We start from the raw sequence: 22,142 nt of genomic DNA, 5'->3' as shown, positions 1-22,142 counted from the left end.
GGACAAAGGTTAGAGATGAGAAAAAAAAGGTATGCCCCTCTGCCACCAGTGGAATGACATTTAAGACAATTAGGGAAGGAACCCATTAAACTGTCAGAAGCGAGTAGAAAGAAGGAAACCGCAGTTATCAAGGAAGATTTTAATTATTTCAAAGAGGGAGAGGAAGAAAGCACAGAAATCTAACACAAGTAAAGGCACAATGAACGTGGAGTTGAATGGAACCAAACCCTTCCTTCAATTAAAGTTACCCTTTTTTTCTTTTTTTTTTTTGCATGTGATTTCGAAAGTAGTTACAGTTTTGTTTCATTTTGATTTTAGAGATGAGTCTTGAAGGCAGAGTTGTAAAGCCCTCCTCTCTTCCCTCCCATTCCCTAAATTAGGGCAGCTTAACAGAAAGCCACTTTAACTAGATAATCAGGGACTGAGTTTCAAAAGGGAAAGAAAGACTACAACTGGAATGTGAAGACTCTGATTTGTAGTTGATTATACGTTGGGTTTTCATAAGGACAGACAGCTCTGTGTAGTGTGATCAAAGGGGCTCCGATGCCCTACACTCCACCCCCAGAGTTTCACAGAAAGGAAGGACCCTAGAGTCACACTTCTCCCCCACTCCCATAAGCACTCAGCCTACAGATTATTTCAAGTGATCAGGAGAATTAAAACATACCCCAACCCTGAGTTGCTCTGTAGCAAGTCTATTTACAATTTTTTTCTCACCTTTCCCTGGAGGTAAATCTGTGTTTCAAGCTGGGAAGTCACTGGGTAAGGGCATTCCCTCAGTGCAATGGCTAGTGACTAGTCTCTGCCTTTGCCAGGTAAGGGGGCTGGGACAAGTTCCTGTAGACAGCAGCCTCACATTCATCAGCTGGAATAGCCCTATGATCACTCTGCTGGCCTAGCCTATGAAAATAGTGGAGTTGCTCCCAGGTGGAGCAGATCCCAATAAGTGAGTAAATTATACCTGGAATATCAAAGTGCTTTGGTCCAGGTTTAGTGATCAGAGATAGGAAGACAGGGATCCAGCTTATTTAAACACCTAGAGGCCACTACCCTACTTCCGAACAGGGTGGTAAGAAATAGCTATTACAGTTTTCCACTAGAGAAAAACATCACAAAACCAAACCCATACAAGAACTGTTAGCACAGCTTCTTGATGCTTAGCTGGGCAATGTCTTTTCCCTCTGGGAGGGGACAAGGGAGTTAATAGAACTGGGTAATAGCCTCAACATGAGACCACCCAATCTTCCACTGAAGAGACAAAATTCTCACAAGCAGATAAAAAGAGCAGTTTAAAAGGTGAGAAGTTTTAGTGCTCTTATAGCCAGCCAACCTTAAGCCTATATTACAAGCTTTGTACAACATACAAAATACACCATTAACTATAAGGATCACATTCCCGCCTTCAATAGCAAATATACATGATAATAATCCTGTTATTAACAGCGGGACAGAATAATATATAAGGCAAAGACATTTATATAGGTGCTGTGCCATCGATATACTCCGAAGGAGAAAACCTATTTGATTATATCTGGACCCAGGCCTTTTTTTCTCCATGAGGCAAAGACAATGAAAAATACAGTCAATACCCATGTGACACAGCCCAAATGCTGGGGAGTATGAGGAGCAGCAGGTCACGGGGAGGAAGATATTAGCCCCAATGAAAAGCTGGGGTTTGGCTTTATTTGTGATACATATTTTGATGCTCTAAGTTTGAGTAAAGGGGAAAAAAAGATACACACTGATAATATTATATAAAAGTTATCAACTCCCATTTCAAAAACAAATGGGAAGGCTTCACAGTCAAAGTTCAATAACGTGCCAACATCTACGCTGGAACTCTGCTGCAGTGTCAACTCTTGCACTCCCCTCTCTCACCTCTATTCACCTCAGGATACTGGAGATACTTCTGAGAGGTAACCGCTAACAGACTTGAAAAGAAAAATGATAATCAGTGATTAGAAAAAGTTTGGTGATAGATCTAATCATAGTCTGTCGTAAGAGTCAATGTGGTTCAGGGATTGGCAAAGGACAGCAGTCTCCAAATAACCCAAATTAAGCCTTCTCTCACTGAGCTCAGGGAAAATTTGGGTTTCACCTGGCATCATGCACAGATCCTTAGCCTATGATCCAACAGATCAGAATGGTCCCTAAGGCAAGTTAAGCCTGGGATGATGTGGCTAGTGAAAGTTTTTAACTAGCTTTCCCCATTCATTTCAAAGAAGACTGGTTTCCCTGCTCTCACACCAAGCTTTGTGCAGCCTCTGCACATGGCAACAGCTATAGCGAACAACCCTAGTGTGTGGAGTCCAGAAGCCCCATCCTGCTGTTGGAGAAAGGACAGGCACTGTCCCACTGTTCAACCTTAGTTGGAACATCCATTTTCTCTGTGTTCTTTAACTAGGACCTGGAAGACAAAGAAACAATGTATTGCTGGCTGCCGAGGAAGCCCTATTGGATTGAGGCACACCTCACCAAAGTCTCTGTGCTTCTTGGCATAGAGAAATCTTTGAATATCCCCACATGCTTCTACTTACTTCCTCACCTTTTCTATTCTGCTGTTAGCCCCTGTGGTCTTGGGAAGGTGAGGCTGGCAGAGAAAGAAACAGGAAGAGCCTGCTCAGTTCAAGATGGCTGTGAATTTCACTATTAGCAGACTATAAAGTCCTTTGTAGCCCCACATAGCCAGACCCTCCAAGGAAGTCTTTCCTCTTTCCCTTCTTAGTTATCGTGACGTACACTCTAGGGGCTAAAGGACTCAAAGTGACAATGACTACTTCAGAGCCAGTTAGAAAAAACTGAGGCAGACTCGAGGTTGAGGTTAAGGCATAGGCCCTATCTTCTTATCTCCCACCAAAGGTTTTTGGGCTTTGTGAATCAGGAATGAATGATGCCCTTGACAAAAAGTGACTTGTCTCTTGAGGGGATGGGAAGAGGGGGAGAACACCTTCAACCTAGCACCCTGAGAAAGGGGGCAGGAAGTCACAGATGACTCAAATGGCTCCTGGTTCCTCAACTACAATAGAAACTGACTAGTTCTAAATGATCCTCAGTTTATTTTGCCCCTTCCTTTTATTAAATGTTTAGTTCAACTGATTAGTATTTAGTGTGCATTTTCAACTTATCCCTGGGTTGGTGTGGGGGGGATGAGAACAAAACCAAAACATGCCTAAAAATAATGAAGACCTATTTCCTTATCCTTTCTCTAAACCTGACCTTTAGAACAGATCACTTCTCTGCAAACTCCTTTACTGTTTCACTAAAAATGCTTCCCCATAAGTACTGGCTGTGCCAGCCTCCTAAACAATGTAATATAATGCACCCACCACGCTTCCCCACAGTGCATAAGAGTGGATGGGCTACCATTCTCCACCCTGCCCGAGTCCATTCACCACAACAAGGCACCTTTCCCCAGAGGAAAGCAGGAGACATGGAAGCTTTCTCCTCTTCTAGCTAGGAGGACTTGCTGGAAGAGGGATGGATGCAGGGTTTTAGGCCCTGCTGTCATAGAAAGAGTCCAATCACCAAGTCCAGAGACGAGCTGCATAGATGGAGGTGAGCTGGAAGGATGCTTGGAGTCGAGGACTGGTCGCACTGGAGAAACACAGCAGGAGCTCTCATGCAGGTTGCAGGGGGGATGAAAGGGACCATCTGAGAAGAAGAGGTCCATCCTTTTCCTGAGGAACAGGACCAAGCCAGGCTTCACCTGAGAATGGGTGGCAGAGGTGGGGCTCCACGGGCAGCTGAAAAAAAAAAACCAAACAAACCATACTTATATAGATCACACTCCAGACCCTGAATAATACAAACATTCCTGAAATGAGAGGAAGGCTCTTTAAGCTAACCTTTAAAACCTGGAGATTAGGTTTTGTTGTAAGTTTGACTGTTTTACTCTACAGGGAACTGAACCCAGGGCTTCCCGTTTGCTAGGCAAGCACTCTACCACTTGAGCTATGCCCCCAGCCTGTTTTGCTTTATTTAAAAAAGTTAAGTTCCTAGCTACTCAGGAGGCAGAGATCAGGAGGACTGAGGTTCGAAGCCAGCCCCGTGCAATTAATTCCACGAGACCCCTATCTCGAAAGTACCGAACATAGAAAAAAAAAGGGCTGGTGGAGTGGCTCAAGGTGTAAGGCCCTGAGTTCAAGCCCCAGTACCACAAAAAAAAAAAAGTGAAGATGAGAAGATTTTGACCTAAGAAAAACACACAAGTTCCTTTCTTTTTCTTTTTTTAAATACTAGGGTTTGAACTCAGGGCCTTGTGCTTGCTAGGCAAGTGCTCTATCACTTGAGCCATTCCACCAGCCTGAAAACACACAAATTCTTTGTTTTATGCAATTGTGAAAAAAAATTTCTTTACTATTCCTCTCACCTCGGTTTGTTTTACTGGGATATATTCTTTGAAAATGTTTATATTCTTCTGGAGCAGGGAAGTCTTCTACTGGATGGAAGGAGTACTTTGACTCAAAGTCATCTGTGAAAACAAAAGAATATTAACTCACATCACCTTTCCTTGTGTTCTCACAGACCCTCTCCACTTACTGATCTCTCATGCATTCTGAGTATGGAGGGGGGTCTGCCTTGGTCACCAAACCAAGTTTCCTGAGAACAGTTAACAGCATCACCTGGGGTGCCTATCATACACAGTCTTATTCAAACATTATCTCAAGGATTCTTTGAGCTGATTTTTTAAACCTTTCCACCAAAAATCAGAGACATATCAGGAAAGGAGCCCAGCTGGGCTGCATGGATGCAGAAAGTAAGTTCTGTATCTCAAAATAACATGGTCATCTTAGAGACTGAATTGAACTTAAAAACTGGTAAATATTAACCTCAAACAGGAATGGCTAGTGAGAGATTTGACCAGATAATTCTCTTTCAGCCTAGATTACCCTCATTTACCTCTGCAACATAGTTCAGATAGCCATCTCCTGGTCTCCACTCCCACCTTCTATGGTCCCTGCAGAAGAAGGTTCAAGTTTCCTATAGGTGTGACTTAATCCACATTTCAAGGGTTCTTTTTCCATCTATTTTTCACTTTGCCTTTGTGAGACACAGTTACACTATGTGGCTCAGGCTGGCTCCAAACTTATGATCCTCCTGCCTCAGCCTCTTTTTTTCTTTTTTTGTGGTACTAAAGCTTGAACTCAGGGCCTACACCTTGAGCCACTCCACCAGCTCATTTTTATGAAGGGTTTTTTCGAGATAGAATCTTGCAAACCATTTGCCTGGGCTTGTTTCAAACTGTGTTTCTCCCAATCTCTGCCTCCTGAGTAGCTAGGATTACAGGCGTGAGCCACAATGTCTGGTGACATTTCAAAGGTTTCTTCAATATTATATTCAAAACAAAGCCTTGGTGCATCTAACAGGAATAGACTAGAATATGAGGAAGGAGAGCAACCACTAAAAAATCTAGAGTGTTAGATATCCTTGGGAAGCTTGAGAGTAGCTTGACACCTAATGATTTTACTTCAGACTATTCCAAAGCAACCATGCTTAGAATTAATTAAGGAAAGGGGTATTAATGGATTGGGAGTAGAAGTCTGCGGGGAAAATCAAGAGAGAAACTGCCTGTGAACAAAGACTACTATGTGGCCATTCCCACGCCACAAAGCTCCACACTGACCACCTGATAGCCAAGGCACTGGAGTCAGTGAAGTCTCCACAGGAACTATGAGACAAAATGGGTAACTACTCACCCAAGAAAGACCGGACAGTGGTGACAGAATCTCTATGGCCATTCCTCAAGGGTGGTGGTGGAGGAGGGGGTGGCCCAGCAGGCGTCCTTGAGGGCGGAGGTGGGGGCTTTCCTCTGTTCAAGGGTTCTGACCCATGCATTCGGTACGGTGGTGGGGGAGGGGGAGCATCCCTGGCACCATTTCGGATCATCGGTGGTGGGGGTGGAGGAGCTGCAAATAAAATCCAAAACAGTTAGGCTTGATTGTGGAGCTGGCAAAAGGAAGAAGGACAAAGAGAAAAGACATAAGCTGAAAGAATACCTTGGTACTTTCCCAAAGAACCAGGCTCTGTGCATTTCTGGGTGGCATGGTAAGTATCATATTCATCTTCCCTTTCTTTCTTCCTTTTTATTTATTTTTTGGCAGTACTGGGGTTTGAACTCTGGACCTCATGCTTGCCAAACACTCTGCCACTTGAGCCACATCTCCAGCCCTTTTTACTTTAGTTATTTTTCAAGCAGGATCTTCTATTTTTGCCAGGCTGGCCTAGACCACGATCGTCCTATCTAAGGTCCCTGCATAGCCAGGCACACATCATCATGCCCAGCTTGTTGGCTGAGATGGAGTCTTGCGTATTTTTGCTCGTATTGACCTCATACCATGATGCTTCTGATCTCCGTCTTCCTGAGTAGCATGAGCAACTGCATCAAGACCTTTTTTGTTTTTTTGAGACAGGGTCTGGGTAGCCCAGGCTGGCCTCAAACTTGTGATCTTTCTGCCTCAGTCACCCAAGTGCTGGGATTACAGGCATGTACCAGTTTGAATAGGAGAGAACTTCTTTGGGTCTACACCTCTGGGGCAAAGGACTGTTGACCATGTGCCCACAGAATGTCCTAGCATAGCATTTTTGTTTGTTTTATTTTGGCAAACACTGGGGACTGAACCCAGGACTTTGTGCATGCTAGGCAAGGCCTCTACCACTATCCTATGTCCCCAGCCTCCCCCATGCTTATTCCTTGAACAGGACCACCACTTTTCTACATAGCAAGGCTCAGAGTGAATGTATAACCTTCTTTCATTTTCTACAACTCAGTCAGTCAAGAACTCACAAGTGAGTCAAAATTCACTATTCTTGATGACTTTTTTCCTTGCTTTCCTCCACAGTTCTAATTGATATTCTCATATATAGCTTATTCTGCAAAAGCTTTCCATTTTTCTGGTTTCCAGTCTCTTACTCCTTCAATTCATTCTACGTATCACCAACTCACTAATTACTCTAAAACGCTTGCTTAAGTCTTTTCAAAGACTTTGCATACATCAGAGTGTCAAGTCCTTTGCTTACACAGTAACCTACCACATCAGTCAGCCTGACCTTGTCTTCTTCTTTTTTCTTAATTCCTACCCAGTGTGTCCACACCATCCTCTATAGTGTATTGAACATGTTCGTCATTCATGCTTCTTCACATGTGTACTCCTTAACATCTAAGCAGTTTCTTCATGTGGATTCCTAAGCTTGGCTAAATATACACCACATGGTAAGTACTCAATATTTGCTAAGTAAAATGTATTACTTATGCTCTGTTCTTATGACTCCCTCTACAAAACTCTGAAATCCCTTTTCCATTACAACCAAATCCTACCTATCTTAAAATGTTTAAGTCCTGTTTTCTCAAGACTTTCCCCAAAATTCCACTCTATTCAGAGCCCCTCCTTCTTTGCTCTCCCACAGTATATAGAAGCTCTATTGCTTATTCCAGCACTTAATATAGTACATACTGAAATTGTAATTCTCAAAGCACATATAGTGGATTCACCTTGGAAACTTACATATATGCAGTAATTTTCATTTTCTCTTTCTCTCTCTCTCTCTCTCTCTCTCTCTCCTCCCCCGAGCAGTATTGGAGTTCGAACTGAGGGCTTCCAGCTTGCTAGGTGCTTTACCACTTGAGCCACACCTCCCCAATGATACTCTCATTGCTCAAAAAAAAAAAAAACTACAGACATCTCTTTTGGAATTGCCTCCAAAGCCAGTTTATTAGGGCCATAAGCATCAAAAACATTTGTCCCTATCTCTGACTTTGCTTCTTGGCCATTTTCCAAAAATTAAACTCACCCTCAGAAGACAAAATTTTGCCACCAAAAAGGTAATGTCAAAAGCATGCTTGAAAAAATGTATTCAAGTTGTACTCCTCCTAGACTTTTCATTAACAGCAGCAGTTAGTATTTATTAGATATCTATTATGTCTCAGACATGTCACAATGTATTAAATACTGTCTTCTGATTATGTGTTTTAAGATAGGGTCTTGTTATGTAGTCCAGGCTAGCCTAGAATTCACTACAGAGTCCAGACTGGCCTCCAACTCCCAATCCTCTTGTCTCTGCCTCCTGAGTGCTAGGATTATAGGACACGCACTACCACACTTGGCTACATCTCTAAAAACTCATATAGCCACCCCTACAAAGTATATGGTATTCTGCCCATTTCTTTTCCTTTCTTTCTTTCGTTTTTGTTTTTAATGGCAGAACTGGGGTTTGAATTCAGGGCTTTGCCCTTGCTAGGCAGGCACTTAAGCCTTGCCCCTAGCCCTACCCATTTCACAAGGTCACAGAGCTAATAAAAAGTCAGCACAAGTCTTCACTTTGCACTACCTTTGCACTGCTTTCCCTAACTACTTCAACCACTGTCTATCATTATCTCCCCAACTGGTTTTACAACCCAGTGAGGTGAAGTGTATCTTCTCAATAAAATAGTATCTGGAGAGACTTCTTGGCTTAACACACAACAGTGTTTTAGTTAAAAAGTATATCTTATTCCATGGGTGGGAGAACATGGCTCAAGCGACAGAATGCCTGCTTAGCAAGTGTAAGTCCTGAGTTCAAACCCTAGTACCACAAAAAGAAAAAAAAAAGTATGTCTTACGATCCTTTTTAATTTCTGTAGGGTGATCATAGTTAAGCACATAATACAGTAACGGGATAATACACACACATTCTCTCTCTCAGAAGAGTAGACTTAATAAATGTTAAGTTTCTGCCTCTCATAGATACACTTGGAATGTCACCTTTCCCTCACTCTTTTCAGCATCTGTATGGACAGGGGTCACTAGATGCAATAACTACAAAGAAATCTCCTTAACACCTTCTGGCAGGTCTCTATGCTTCATTTTCATTCCAAATCTCCCAAACAGAAGCTCTTTCAGATAACTTTCAAAGTATTTCCTAAAACCCAGATTTCTCAGGGCCCTAAAGATTTGTATTTACTCCTAGGACATGCCCAGGAAAGTAAGGTACATAGAGTTAACTAGGCTCACAAGGACACCAGTCAGCCACTGGATAGGTGACAGTGATGACCACCAACCTGGACTGGCAAAATAGCAGGACAAAAGTAACATGCTTGGCTCCTCCAGCTCCCTTCCCCAAGGTGTGCCATCCTAACCAGGTTCTGCTATGTCCAATAAGCTTCTGAACCCTGGCAGATTCAATTTTAAGACTGTTTCAAGTTACATAGCTAGAACATAAGGACCCTAAAAACAGTAAGTTTGTTTAAAAAAAAAAAAAAAAAGCCCTTGGATAGATTACCTTTTGGAATCCAAGATAACCACAACTTTTTTTTTTTTTTTGAGAAAGGATCTCACTAGGTAGTTCAGGCTAGCCTTAAACGCATGATCCTCCTGCCTCAGCTTCCTGAGTGTTTTGATTATAGGGGTGTACCACTACACCTGGCTCATAACTCAAGTTTTAAGGAAAAGAATAGAGTATCAATTCTTTTTTTGGTACTAGGGTTTGAACTTAGGGCCTCACGCTTGCTAGGCAGGCACCCTACTACTTGAGCCACTCTACCAGCCCTTTTTTGTGTTGGGTATTTTTGAGACAGGTTCTCGATTTTGTTGCCAGGGCTGGCCTCAAACCATAATCCTCCTAATCTCTGCCTCTCAAGTAGCTAGGACTATAGGCATGAGTCACTGGCACCTTAAATTCTTTTTTAAAAAGGTAGTGTTTTAATTTGAAAGGGAAAAACTCAGGAAATACACTATGGACCAAGAACACCAGGTTTTATTTTAGTTGCTGAGCACCCGGAGATGACAAAAGACTCCATACCTTTTCAAATGTCATTTACAAAAGTACATTGTCACATATTTTCATAATATGATTTAACAGAGGTAAGTCCATGAGCCATCTACAAGCTCTACATAAAACTAGTAACATTCATCAGCATATATTTTTAGTTTACAGATGAGAAAAACTCTGAATTAGAGCAATCTGCCCAAAGTCATGTAACAAACAGACAATACTCAAAAGATCTCGGACTGAAATATTTCAATTTTTTTCCCTAATGTATCACTGTTAAGAATTGCTGCTCTGCACCTGCGTAGCGAGCACAAACTCCCAATTTCAGATAAGATTGGGCACGTTCAGGGTGGTATGGCCGTAAACAAGCTCCCAATTTCAAACCCCAGTGCTGCTCTGGTTATTGATATAACCAGATATAAGAATTGCTGCTCTGGTTATTGATATAGGAAGCAAGCTGAGGCCTACCCGAGGCCTCGTCATTGTTGGTGGCTATAGGGCAGAAGAACACAGTTCATAGGGTGGCAGTGTGGCTCAAGCGGTAGGACCTGCCTAGCAACCATAAGGCCCTGAGTTCAAGCCTCAGTACTGCAAAAACAAATTCTTCCTAAGAAACCAGAGAAAGGACTGAGATATAAGAAGCAAGTAGTCTATGGACAGTTAAAACTATTTAGCTCAACCGACATGCAAACTGCATTTTTCTCTGATTCTGTTACCTAGTTGGAAATCCATGGGCTTTGCTCAAAGGAAGTTTTTAAAAACCTGAACTTTATAGAATCCAGGGCCACCTTAGGACTACATCCTCATGGCTAAAGCTAGGGAGAAAGCACCAGCTACTGTGTGAATAATGCCCTATGGCAGACTGCTAACTCTGAAAGCACAAATTCACATATACCCAACCAAACAGCAGCACAACATACTGGCTTTTAATACATGCTTCTTAATGACATAACTTTTTTTTTTTTGATTGGGTCTTACTTTGTTGCCTAGGCTGGTCTCAAACTTCTGGGTTCAACTAATCCTCCTGCCTCAGCCTCCTGAGTAGCTGAGACTACAGGTATATCACCAAGCCCAATGACATAACTTCTTAATCAATATTCTATGCTTATACAGACTGATTTTAAAATAAAAGCTCAAAAGCCATTTGTAGGGCTGGAGGTATAGCTCAAGTAACAAAGTGCCTGCCTCAAACACTCAAGGCCCTGAGTTCAAAACTTCAGTACTAAAAAAGAAAAAGGCACTTGGAGAAGGTGTGTGTCCAATAACAAGGATATGAGAGCCAAAATTCCTATGTCCAATCAGGTCTCAGAGGGCTGTCACAGTCACCCTTCCTTAAAGAGATCACACATCTCTTCTACCCTTTCTAGGGTTCCTTAATTCCCTTATTCCCCAACTTAAGTACTAATGGTCCATTATTTCAATCAATTCCTTACATAAATCCTTTACTCCCCTGCTCCACTCTTCTGTACAGTCACACATTCTCCCCAAATGTCAATAGTGCCAGGAATGGTGGTACATGTCTGTAATCCCAGTTACTTGGAAGACAAAAGATCAGGAGGCTGGCACTTCAAGGCCAGCCCAGGCAAAAGTAAGCAAGACCCATGTCAACCAACTAGCCAGCCATGGTAGTGAGTACCTGTGATCTCAGTTATGGAAGAGATGTAGGTAAGAGGAACAAGGTCTGAGGCTGGTCCAGGCAAAAACATGAGGCCTATCTGAAAAATAGCTGACAGCAAAACAGAGCTGGGTATGTGACTCAAGTGGCAGAGTACCCTCCAAGGAAGCATGAGGTTCTGAGCTCAAACTGCAGTACTGTCTATTCCTCCCCTAGCCCCCCCAAAAAAGCCAATGCTGGTTAAACACAATTCTGCGTTTTTTAACAGAAATTCTGTACCTACAAATGCACAGCTGAACACATACCATGCGGATTACTCTTACTGGAAACATATGGCCCCTAATCTCAAGCAGCACCTTCCTGTGGCAGCCTATCTGAGCATGTTTCCCTGGTTCACTCATTTTCCCATGCTCCAGATGACCATTCATGTCTTTTTCTCTCTCCTCAAATTGTCCTCTCCTTCCCTGACCTCATTCACAGCTGATGTTCCTGCTTTCTATTTCACTAAGGAAATTAGAACCTTTTTACACATTCCTACCACTATACCAGTTACCGACTTGCTTCTATGCCCATATCCTCTGCCTTCCCTTGTGTTACTATGAAGAATTATGAATCCCTATGTATGGATCAGATTGCATCTTCAAAGACTTTGCTTAGGTAGTTTGTTCCTACTTGATTCAATTTTTCCCTTTCTACTGGTTTCAAGCTACTCATTCCACCAGCATACCAAAAGATTTCCCATCGTGGAGTAAAAAAACAAAACAAAACAGAACAAAAACCTAACCTACACTGTCCTCCTCCAGCAGCCATTCTATTTGTGTGTACACACACACACACACACACACACACACACACACACACACACACAGCACTTTGCAGCAAACACCTTAAAGAGATTTCTATATTGCTATCTCCAATTCTTATCCTTCCATTCCTGCATTCTTTTCATTTTTCTTTCCTTTTTTTGGTCAGACAATGTCTCACTATGTTGCCCAGGCAGTTCTCAAATTCCTGGGCTCAAGTGATCCTCTTGCCTCCACTTCCCAAGTTGCTGGGATCTAGTCCTACATTCTTAAACCCACTCCAATTAATCTTCCACCTTCACCCTCCACCTCTGCACTGAAACTGCTAAGAAAGGTTCCTTGATGCTAAGGCCAGTGTCTTAAGTTCTCAGTCTCCAACTTACCTTACCTTTCTGCAACATTGGTTACAGTGGACTACTCACTTTACCTTGGAGTTTTTCCATCACTCTCTTGGTTCTTCTCATTCCTTTCTCCCTAGACGCTTTTGTTTCTTCTGCTGGGTTCTCTTCATCTTTCTTGCCTCTAATGTAGGAGAGCCCCAGCACCCAGATCTCTTCCTGACTATACTACCTCCACAGGTGATCCCTTCAAGCATGTAGTTTTTGGTATCATTGAAATGTAACTCTCTACCCCTGACCTCTCTCCCCTGACTGTCAGAGTATGACAGCCAATCACTAATTTGTTATCTTCTCTTAGATGTCTAACAGGCATCTCAAACTCAATGTGTCCAAAACTAAATAGCAATTATCTCCAAAACTTGCTGTAGTCTTACCCACCTGCCCAGTTTGTTGCAACAGCCTCCTGAGTGGTCTCCTTTTGCCACCTTTGTCCTCCTGAAGTCTGTTCTCAACACAGAAGCTAGTTATCTTGTTAAAAGATGCATCAAATTATACTACTCTGTTCAAAATCCCCCAGTGGCTTCCCTTCTCACAGAGTTCAGCCCAAAGTCTGTACGAAATGCTACAGTGGTCTCCCAGGGAGATCTAGTTGTCTCACCTCCACTCCTGCCTGCCCTTCTCCTCATCCTAGTCTTGTCACAATGATCTGCTCCCAGAAATACCCATGTCAAGCATATTCCTGCCTCAGAACCTTTGCATCTGTTGTTCCTATTGCCTGCTACAGCTATTCTGTCAAATAATTACTTGGCTTATCACTTTCGTCACATTGTCGCCATCCTAGTAGGACCTTTTCCCTCTACCCACTCCCCTAATTTGAAACATCATCACCCCATCCCCAGCGCATCCTCTGCTTCTCTTTGTATTTCTCTAAAGCATACTACATACTATGTACTCATATGATTTATTAGTTTGTCCACGAGAATTTTTTTGTCTTTTCTATTTACTGCTGTTTCCCTAATAGCAGAGTCCAACACATAAAAAGGGACTCAATTAACTAGGTTACTGAATTAATGAATTCTTACTCTCTCCAATCACTGAAGGGACACTAGGGGGAAAAGTGAAAAGATAAAACTGATGATAGAAAAAAAAAAAAAAAGGTGCTTCCAAGCACTTACCTGCTCCCCTACTGGGAGGATCTCGGGCTGGGGGAGGTGGCCTGTTAGTCAGTAAAGAAGGGGAGGCTGAGGTGGGTGGAGGAGGCGCTAGACCTCTGACAGGCCCAGGTGTCTTCCTATGCAAAGAATTGTGTCTCTGTGGCAGCTCAGGGGCTGACTCATTAGTGGGACTGGAGGGTCCATTGGGGACCCCAGGAGGCTGGCGGTAAGGCGGAGGAGGTGGAGCCAGAGACTGGCCACTTGGTCCTGTTCTGATATTCACAGGGGAAGGAGGTGGTTTGACTGGGGGTGGAGCAGGAGGTCCCTCTCGACCAGGGTGGAGCCTTTGTCCAGGCGTCGGTGGCAAGGGTTTCTCTCTGTTGTAGGCTGGGATTTTGTTGCTGTGCGTAGGCAGAGGTGTAGGAGGTGCATTGGCACGCCGTCCTGGAGGTGGTGGGGGAGGGGCAGAGGAGCTGTGCTTCATGCCCGTAGTGCTGGTGGTATTGGGCCGAGAGAGGTCCGGTAAAGAGGGTCTCTGTGTCCGGGGCAGTTCTGGGAGGGAGGCTCTGCTGCTATCTGTGTCATCTTGAGGACGCCCACTGGCTGCAGACACTGGAGGCCTTGGGGCAGCAGCTCGAGAACTGGGGATTTGTAGGGCTGGCTTACCAGCCAGGTTCTCTACAAATACACCAGACAACATTTGGTCAACAGAGCTCAATATGCATCAGTCAGTATCTCTTACTTTACCTAGCCACCTAAGTGCAACCTGCATAGTGGTAACAAAAGTACTTGCGTGGTTCTGGATTGTCTTGTCTAGTGCATACAAAGCACTTCTTCCATCACTGAGCTACATCCCCACCCTAGTTCTGAGTTTTAATCTAATTTTAGGCCCAGAACCCATTAAAAAACATTGCGATGTATATTTTTACATTTAACTTTTAATTGACAAATATTGTGCATACTTATGGGGTACAATGTGATATTACATGTACATGTTATAGATTGAATCAAGCTAATCAATATCCCATCAGCTCACATACTTAGAACATTTCAAATCTCTATGAGCAATTTTGAAGTACACATTATTATAAGTTATAGTAACCATGCTGCACAACAGATCACTAAAATTTATTCTTCCTAATTGAAATTCTGTATCCCCCTTTGCTATCCCCTGCTTCCCAACCACCATTCTACTCTTACTTCTGAGTTCAACTGTTTTTTGTCTTTTTTATTAATATATATTAATTGTACAAAGAAGATGCATTGTGATATTTCTATGCATATATAATATACTTTAATCAAATTCATCCTCTTTTTAATTGTTTCAGATCCCACATACAAGTGAGATGACACAGTATTTGCCTTTTTTTATGTCTGGCTTATATTACTGAACATGATGTCCTCCATGTTTATCCCTGCTGTCACAAATGACAGAATTTTCTTGTTTGTAAAGACTAAATAATAATCTATTTTGTATATATACCATGTGTTAAGTGCATTTTCATTTAATCCCTCTGTACTCTGTAACTCCCCCTTTGCTCCTCCTCCTCCTCCTTCCCACCCTCAACTATAACCCTCAACCCAAGATGGCCCACTTGAGACAAGTCAGAAATTAATGTACTTGGGCAATAGTCTAGAAAAGTACTTGTCAGGTACCTGAAATGTCCTTGGCTCCCACAGGCCGGAGTTTTGGCACTCCTCCTTGGAAGAGACCTCCCTTGGGCTGCAGGGCTACGGCTCCAGAGCCATAACCACCACCGCTTCCTTTGGGCTCTGGAAAACATACCATCAGGATTTTCAGTTCATATGCTCTGAGCTGGTAACCAAGACAATCCTGAGGAAAACTCCATTCTATATTTGGGCTTTAATTTTCAAACAAACCAATCTTGTTTTTGTCTTTCTATTAAAATAAAGCTAAGCCTCTCTTATCCACAGTTTCATGTGGGGACAAAACTCTGCTGTGATGGAAAATAAAAGGGCAGTAGGAAGTAGGAGCCAATCTTTTATTAGGATGAAGAGAGAACAACTGGGATAAAGAAATGCTCAACAGAGTTCTCAGGGCTCTCCTCTCCAACTTCCAGATGGTAAGGGGTCTTAGTGTGAACAAACTGTCCAGTGCCCTATAGTAATGGACACTTACAGCAATTATAAAAATATCCTTGGTTTTAGCAATGAGGTTTCTAGCAATGTGGTGGTTCCTCAGAGGATAGTCAAGGATGTGCCCCAATAAGCATTAGTTATAGTAGGAGGTAGAGTCTTAACCCTGAGAATATTTCCCAAAGTTAAGAAGAAACTTCTAAGGTATACAAATGAGCAGACAGGAATAGAGTCAAAGAACTTTTCCACTCAAGCCCAACAATAAAAATGACAGCCTAGCTAAGTCTCCAAGCTAATCCTGGGATCCTAGAGTTTCACTAGGAAATAAAGCTTAGACTCACTCTCAAGGACAGGAGCACTCCTATCATTAATGTTGGTCACCTTCTTCAATTTGGTCCCTTTGCAAATGTCCTGTAAGAGGGCGCCTCGATTCCGCTGCTCATCTCTACTCAGCTTAGGCTGTTCTGTGTTTGCCTGGAGGAAGAGAGAAATGTATAAATAGTTCCCTTCATCAAAAGTTCAAGATAAATGACTTAAGCCAAACTGGATTTCATAAAATGCCTATGTAACCTAATCAGATATATGTGCCAAATAGCAATGTTAAGGTGTACCCCAAGTCTTTTGCTTTCGCCCCCACCTCCAGTTCTACCTTCTGTGAGGATTATAGATCTCCTTTCTATTCAAAAATTCATGGTGGGAGATCTGAACTAATATTGAATGCCTATGTGCTAGGTTTTATGTTACACATTTTATACACATCACCATTATCAAGTCAATACTTTTTTTTTTTGGTGGTACTGGGATTTGAACTCAGGGCCTCACACTTGCTAGGCAAATGCTCTGCTACTTGAGCCTCTTTGCCAGCCCTTTGCTGTGTTGGTTAGTTTTGAGATAAGGTCTCTTGAACTATATGCCCAGGTTGGCTTTGAACCATGATCCTCCTGATCTCTGCCTCCTGAGTAGCTAGGATTATAGGTGTGAGCCACCAGCTCGAGCTAAAAAGACAAGCTTTTATTGAGCCCCTACTATATCCAGGCATTGTGCTAAGCATAAGAAAGGCTTTATTGGACTAGTTGTGGCTCAAGCAGTAGAGCACTTGTTCTGCAAGCCTGAAGCCCTAAATTCAAAGCCCAGTATCACAAAAAAAAAAAAAAAAAATTAAGGACATATTTTTAAGCCAGGCACTGGTAGCTCACACCTGTAATCCTAGCTACTCAGGAAGCAGAGATCAGGAGGATCATGGTTCAAAGTCAGCCAAGGCAAATAGTTCAAGAGACCCTATCTTGAAAAAGCTGTTCACAAAAATGAGCTCAAGGTGTAGACCCTGAGTTCAAACCCTAGTACTGCAAACAAAAAAAAAGGCATTATTATCATTAACTTCATTTGGAAAGTGTGAACCAGAAGCTGAATAGCTTCTTCAAGTCATATGACTAATAAATGGTAAAGCAAAGATCCAAATCCCTACAGTAACTCTAAAGCTCCTCTCTCAACTAACATACCCTATTTACCATCTTAATTTTATCCTCTACACAATGTTATAAAGTAGATTATTCTCATTCTAAAAATGAGGAAATAAAGATTTAGGAAAGTTAATGTCACAGGATCAGTGAACAAAAGAGCCAAGATTGATTGATTGATTGATTGATTGATTGATTGATTTAGCAGTACTGGGGCTTGAACTCAGGGCCTTCACCTTGAGCGTCTCTACCAGCCCTTTTTTGTGAATGGTTTTTTGAGATAGGGTCTTTCAAACTGTTTGCCCAGGCTGGCTTTGAATCTTGATTCTCCTGATCTCCACCTCCTGAGTAGCTAGGGTTACAGGAGTAAGCCACCGCACCTGGCTCAGAGCCAAGATTTAAATACTGATCTGACTATCTCTAAGTTCACTGCTTTTTCTACTCTCCCTACTCTTTCACAATCATGTTTCTTTTCAGGTCCTTCATATTCCTCTTAAATGTCATTTCCCAGAGTTCCATCCGAGGCCTCTATCTAAAGTTTCTGAGCAAGGCCATCCAGCACCAGCATTTGCATGCCACACATAAGCCCAAAATCACAAATCTTTTTATCTTGTCTGCATTCCTCTAACCTGAACTTTATATCCATATAGGCCAACACTTGCAGGACATCTCCAATTGAATATCCTACCTGTATCTAAAATACAACAAACACATTGAAACCATGTTCCCAAAGAAGACAGCTAAATATCATATATTTAAATCTTACAAAGTTTATAAGTATAGAGCTTTTAAAACTAAACACCTAGTAGAATTTTTTGGAAGCCATTAAAAATTATTATAGAACTGGGCATGGTGACACATGCCTGTAATCTCAGCACTTGTAGGAAGCTGAGGCAGGAGAATTTCACATTCAAGGCCAGTCTAGACTACAAAAAAAAAAAAAAACTAAACTAAAATCTACCTAGAAGACTAAGCATGTGAAAAAAAAACAAACCTAAGAAAATGGGACTTGTACCACCAAAAGTCAAGACAAACTGTATCAGGAGTTAATAAATCCAACAAAATGCAAAGTCTGTAAGCAGGCCCATGTCTATGTAAGAAATAATAAAAGTGTATTTCATCAGTGCAGAATGGATAGGTTACTAAATATGAGGTGTTGATAACAACTAATTTCTGGAAAAAAATAATAAAGTTAAATGCCTCATGATTTACTATGAAACAAAATCTAGCAGACAAAACCACATATGTACTATATTTTTTAAAAAATAGGAAAGAAGGACTTCCTAAATATAATTAAAATACAGGAAAAGATTGACTTATTGCAAAGTATTTACATAGATTATAAGTAGGTAAGCAGATGATAAATTGGGAGGAAAAATATCCAAGACAAACTTAACATATGATGGGCACAAAGTTAACACTGTAAATCTAAACACATAAAGATGACTTACAGCGCCTGAGTGGTGGTACAGGCCTGTAATCCCAGCACTCAGCAGACTGAGGCAGGAAGACTGAGGCTGACTAGGGCAGGTCAGCCTGGGTTACATAGTGAGACCCTGTCTCAAAAAACAAAAAATAATAAAGTAAAAATAAATAATAAAGATGATCTACAAACTAACAGGAAAGTAACCAAAGGACATAGCCAATACTGAACAAAAAAAAAACAAATAGCGCTGGGCGCCAGTGGCTCCCATCTGCAATTTTAACTACTTGGGAGGCTGACATGGAAAGGATTGCAGTTTGAGGCTAGTCCTGGTAAAAAGTGAGCCCTATCTCAAAAAATAACCAGAGCAAAATGGACTGGAAGAGTGGCTCAAGCAGTAGAGCCCCTGACTCTCTAGCACAAGCCTGAGTTCAAACTCCAGTACCACCCAAAAAAATAAAAGAAACAAAGAAATCAAATAGCAAGCAATTATAAAAAAATTTCCAACTACACTAGTATTAAAAAAGAATACTGGCTAAAACACATTATTATTTTCTTATTACACTAATAAAGATTACAACTATAACTATAAAAAGCCTGCAGTGCCCCGCATGTTGAGGAACCTCAAAAAAGTATGTACGATGAATAAGAATTCAGGTACTCTTAAACTACACTAATTAGGTAGGATAAGATAAAAATTGGTATCATTAAAGTGGTATGGTAAGAAAACCTACAATTTTTAAGCAAAGAAATAGGATTTGAAAGCCATCAATCCACTTACTTAAAGGTTTTGAGTAGCCTACTGGAAAGACTACCTACCTGATTAAAAGTGGGAGGTGGAGGAGGACCAGGTGGGGGTGGAGGGGGAGGAGGAATTGGCATCCTTGCCCTGCTCCGGGTTGGCACTGCTGACTCTCCGTCTTAATTTGCAGCGTTAGGCCACTCATATACCTGTAAACAAAACAGAAACTCCTAAGGACAACCTTACCATCAGAGACACTGAGTGTCCACAATGTCTAAAGGACTGGGCATGGCGTAAGAGACAGCATCTAGATTTGCTGTGATATAGCCCAGGGTTTGGTAAACTTTCTCTGTAAAAAGACAGGTATAATAACAAATTCTTTTTGTGGTGCTGGGAATCAAATCTGAGAGCTTCATGTTAGGAAAGCACTCTAACACTATACTACACTCTTAGCTTAACCTTTATTTTTATTTTTGATAGTACTGGGGTTAGAATTCAGGGCCTCACACTCTACCAATTGAGTCACGCCCTGAACCTTCATTTTTAATGAATAAACTTTTTTTCTTTTTGGTGTTATTGGAGTTTGAACTCAGGGCCTTGTGTTTGCCAGGCAGGCCCCTCTATCACTTGCGCTTCTCCTGGCCCATAAAATATTTTTTAGAGAAGCTTTAGGTTCACAATAAAACTGAGCAAAAGTACAGAGAATTTCATATATCTCTGCTCCCATACATATGCATAATGCCATATCACAGAGGTCCATTTGTTACAGTCAATGAATCTATAGCGACACCTTATCACCCAAAGTTCGTAATTTATGTAGGGTTCACTCTTGGTGCAACACAGTCTAAGGGTTTTGACAAATGACTATAATTAGTTGTGTCTACCATTCTGCAATATCATACATAAGTCTGTCTGTCCTATAAATTCCCTGTGCTCTGCCTATTTATCCCCACTCTCTCTCCAATCTTAAAAGGAGCCACTGATCTTTTTACTGTCTTTGTAGTTTCTCCTTTTCCAGATTGTCACAAAGTTGAAATCATATATGATGTTACACTGTCTTCCTTTTTTTTTGGTTGTACTGGGGTTTAACTCAGGGCCTGCTGCTTGCTAGGCAATCGATCTACTATTTGAGCCACATCCCCAGCTCAACTGTCTTCTTGAAGTACAGATGGTCAATAAATACACAAAGATATGCACAACATCCCTGATCATAAAAGAAATGCAAACCAAAACTACACTGATGTCACTCCATTCCAGTCAGAAAGGCTATTATCAAGAACACAAACAATGTCAGTCTCATTCTCACTCTAGGGATAGCCCGCTTGCAATCTATTGTAAGTGTACTCCTTTCCCAATAAACTTTACTATCACTTTCTAAAAAACAAAACAAAAAACACAAACACAACAAATGTTGGTGAGGATGTGGGAGGAAAAGAAATCCTTTTATACTGTTGGTGGTAACGTAAATTAATACAACTACTATGGAAAACAATATGGAGCATCCTCAAAAAACTAAAATAGAACCACCATACACTCCTGGGCATATATCCAAAGGAATGTTAAGTTAGGAGACAACAGAGACACACTTGCACACTCATGTTTTGTTGCAGCACTATTCACAATAGCAAAGCTATAGATACAACCCAGATGCCATAGAAACGATGAACGGATTAAGAACATGATATATTTACACAATGGGGTATTATTCAGCCATAAAAAAGAATGAAATTATTTCACTTGCAGGTAAATGGATGGAACTGGAGATAAGTAGTGAAATAAAGCCAGGTTCAGAAAGACAAAGGTCAGGCTAGCAGAGTGGCTCAAGCAGTAGAGCACAAGCGTGAGGCCCTGAATGCTGCCACAAAAAAAAACCAAAAAAACAAAAAACCAAAACTGGGCACCAGTGGCTGTCGCCTATAATCTAGCTACTCAGGAGGCAGAGATCAGGAGGATCGAAGTTCAAAGTCAGTCCGGGCAAATAGTTCCACAAGACCCTATCTCGAAAAACCCTTCACAAAAATAGGGCTGGTAGAGTGGCTCAAGGTGAAGGCCCTGAGTTCAAGCCCTAGTACCACAAAAAAAAAAAGACGAAGGTCAAAGCATATACACAAATACAAACATGATCATACACACACACACACACACACACAGAGAGAACACGTTTGTAATCATGGGACTGTTTAAGGAGACTAAGGGAGGAAGGAGAAGAAAGAGAATGATAGTGAATAATATCAAAACACATTGCTTCTGTGTTGAAAGGTAGCATAATGAAATGCACTGAAAGCTGCTGAGTAAGAGGGGGCAGGGGAAAAGGGCAGAGTAACAGAGGTTAATCTGATTAAAGTATAATATATTCATGGATGAAATACCATGGCAAAACCCATTTGAACACTGAATATAAACTTAAAAAAAAATGGACAGGAATGTAAAACAGGTCCTGTTAAGGGGAAGGATGTTAATGGAAGGAGGAAGGGTAAGTGGAGAAGGTGAAGGAGGGTGAATAATGGTTGATGTTCATAACTGAATGAAAACAGAACAATGAGCTGGATGCCGATGGCTCACACCTGTAAACCTAGCTTCTCAGGAGGCATCGATCAGGAGGATCTCCATTCAAAGCCAGCCAGGGCAAAGAGTTTGAGAGATTATCTAGAAAATACTCAACACAGTCCTTTTTTTAGGCTCAACCCTGTTTTGGCTGGTGGAGTGGCTCAGGTTGTAGAATGCCTGCTTAGCAAGTGTGAGACCCTGAGTTCAAACTCTAGTACCACC

General features: G+C 41.7%; 1 protein-coding gene across 6 annotated transcripts in view; it reads right to left on the bottom strand.

Moving 5' to 3' along the window:
• Positions 1-198: 198 nt before the first annotated feature.
• Wipf2 (WAS/WASL interacting protein family member 2) overlaps positions 199-22,142 on the bottom strand; it is a 41,814-nt gene continuing 19,870 nt past the window's right edge. For 5 of the 6 annotated variants that reach the window (XM_074045670.1, XM_074045668.1, XM_020176320.2 and 2 more), the window contains 7 exons: positions 19,451-19,582; positions 16,093-16,225; positions 15,311-15,427; positions 13,676-14,332; positions 5,697-5,906; positions 4,370-4,471; positions 199-3,743 (listed from right to left, as the gene is read on the bottom strand). In XM_074045670.1, coding sequence (XP_073901771.1) covers positions 3,703-3,743; positions 4,370-4,471; positions 5,697-5,906; positions 13,676-14,332; positions 15,311-15,427; positions 16,093-16,225; positions 19,451-19,513 — 1,323 coding nt within the window. In that variant the 5' untranslated portion in view covers positions 19,514-19,582 and the 3' untranslated portion in view covers positions 199-3,702. The remainder of the gene's footprint in view (positions 3,744-4,369; positions 4,472-5,696; positions 5,907-13,675; positions 14,333-15,310; positions 15,428-16,092; positions 16,226-19,450; positions 19,583-22,142) is intronic. The other variant, XM_020176321.2, reaches the window with a different exon arrangement.

Source organism: Castor canadensis, chromosome 11 (assembly GCF_047511655.1).
Source record: "Castor canadensis chromosome 11, mCasCan1.hap1v2, whole genome shotgun sequence".
Taxonomy (NCBI): domain Eukaryota; kingdom Metazoa; phylum Chordata; class Mammalia; order Rodentia; family Castoridae; genus Castor; species Castor canadensis.
The sequence above is the reverse complement of the archived record's forward strand: the minus strand, read 5'-3'. Positions and strand labels throughout refer to the sequence as shown.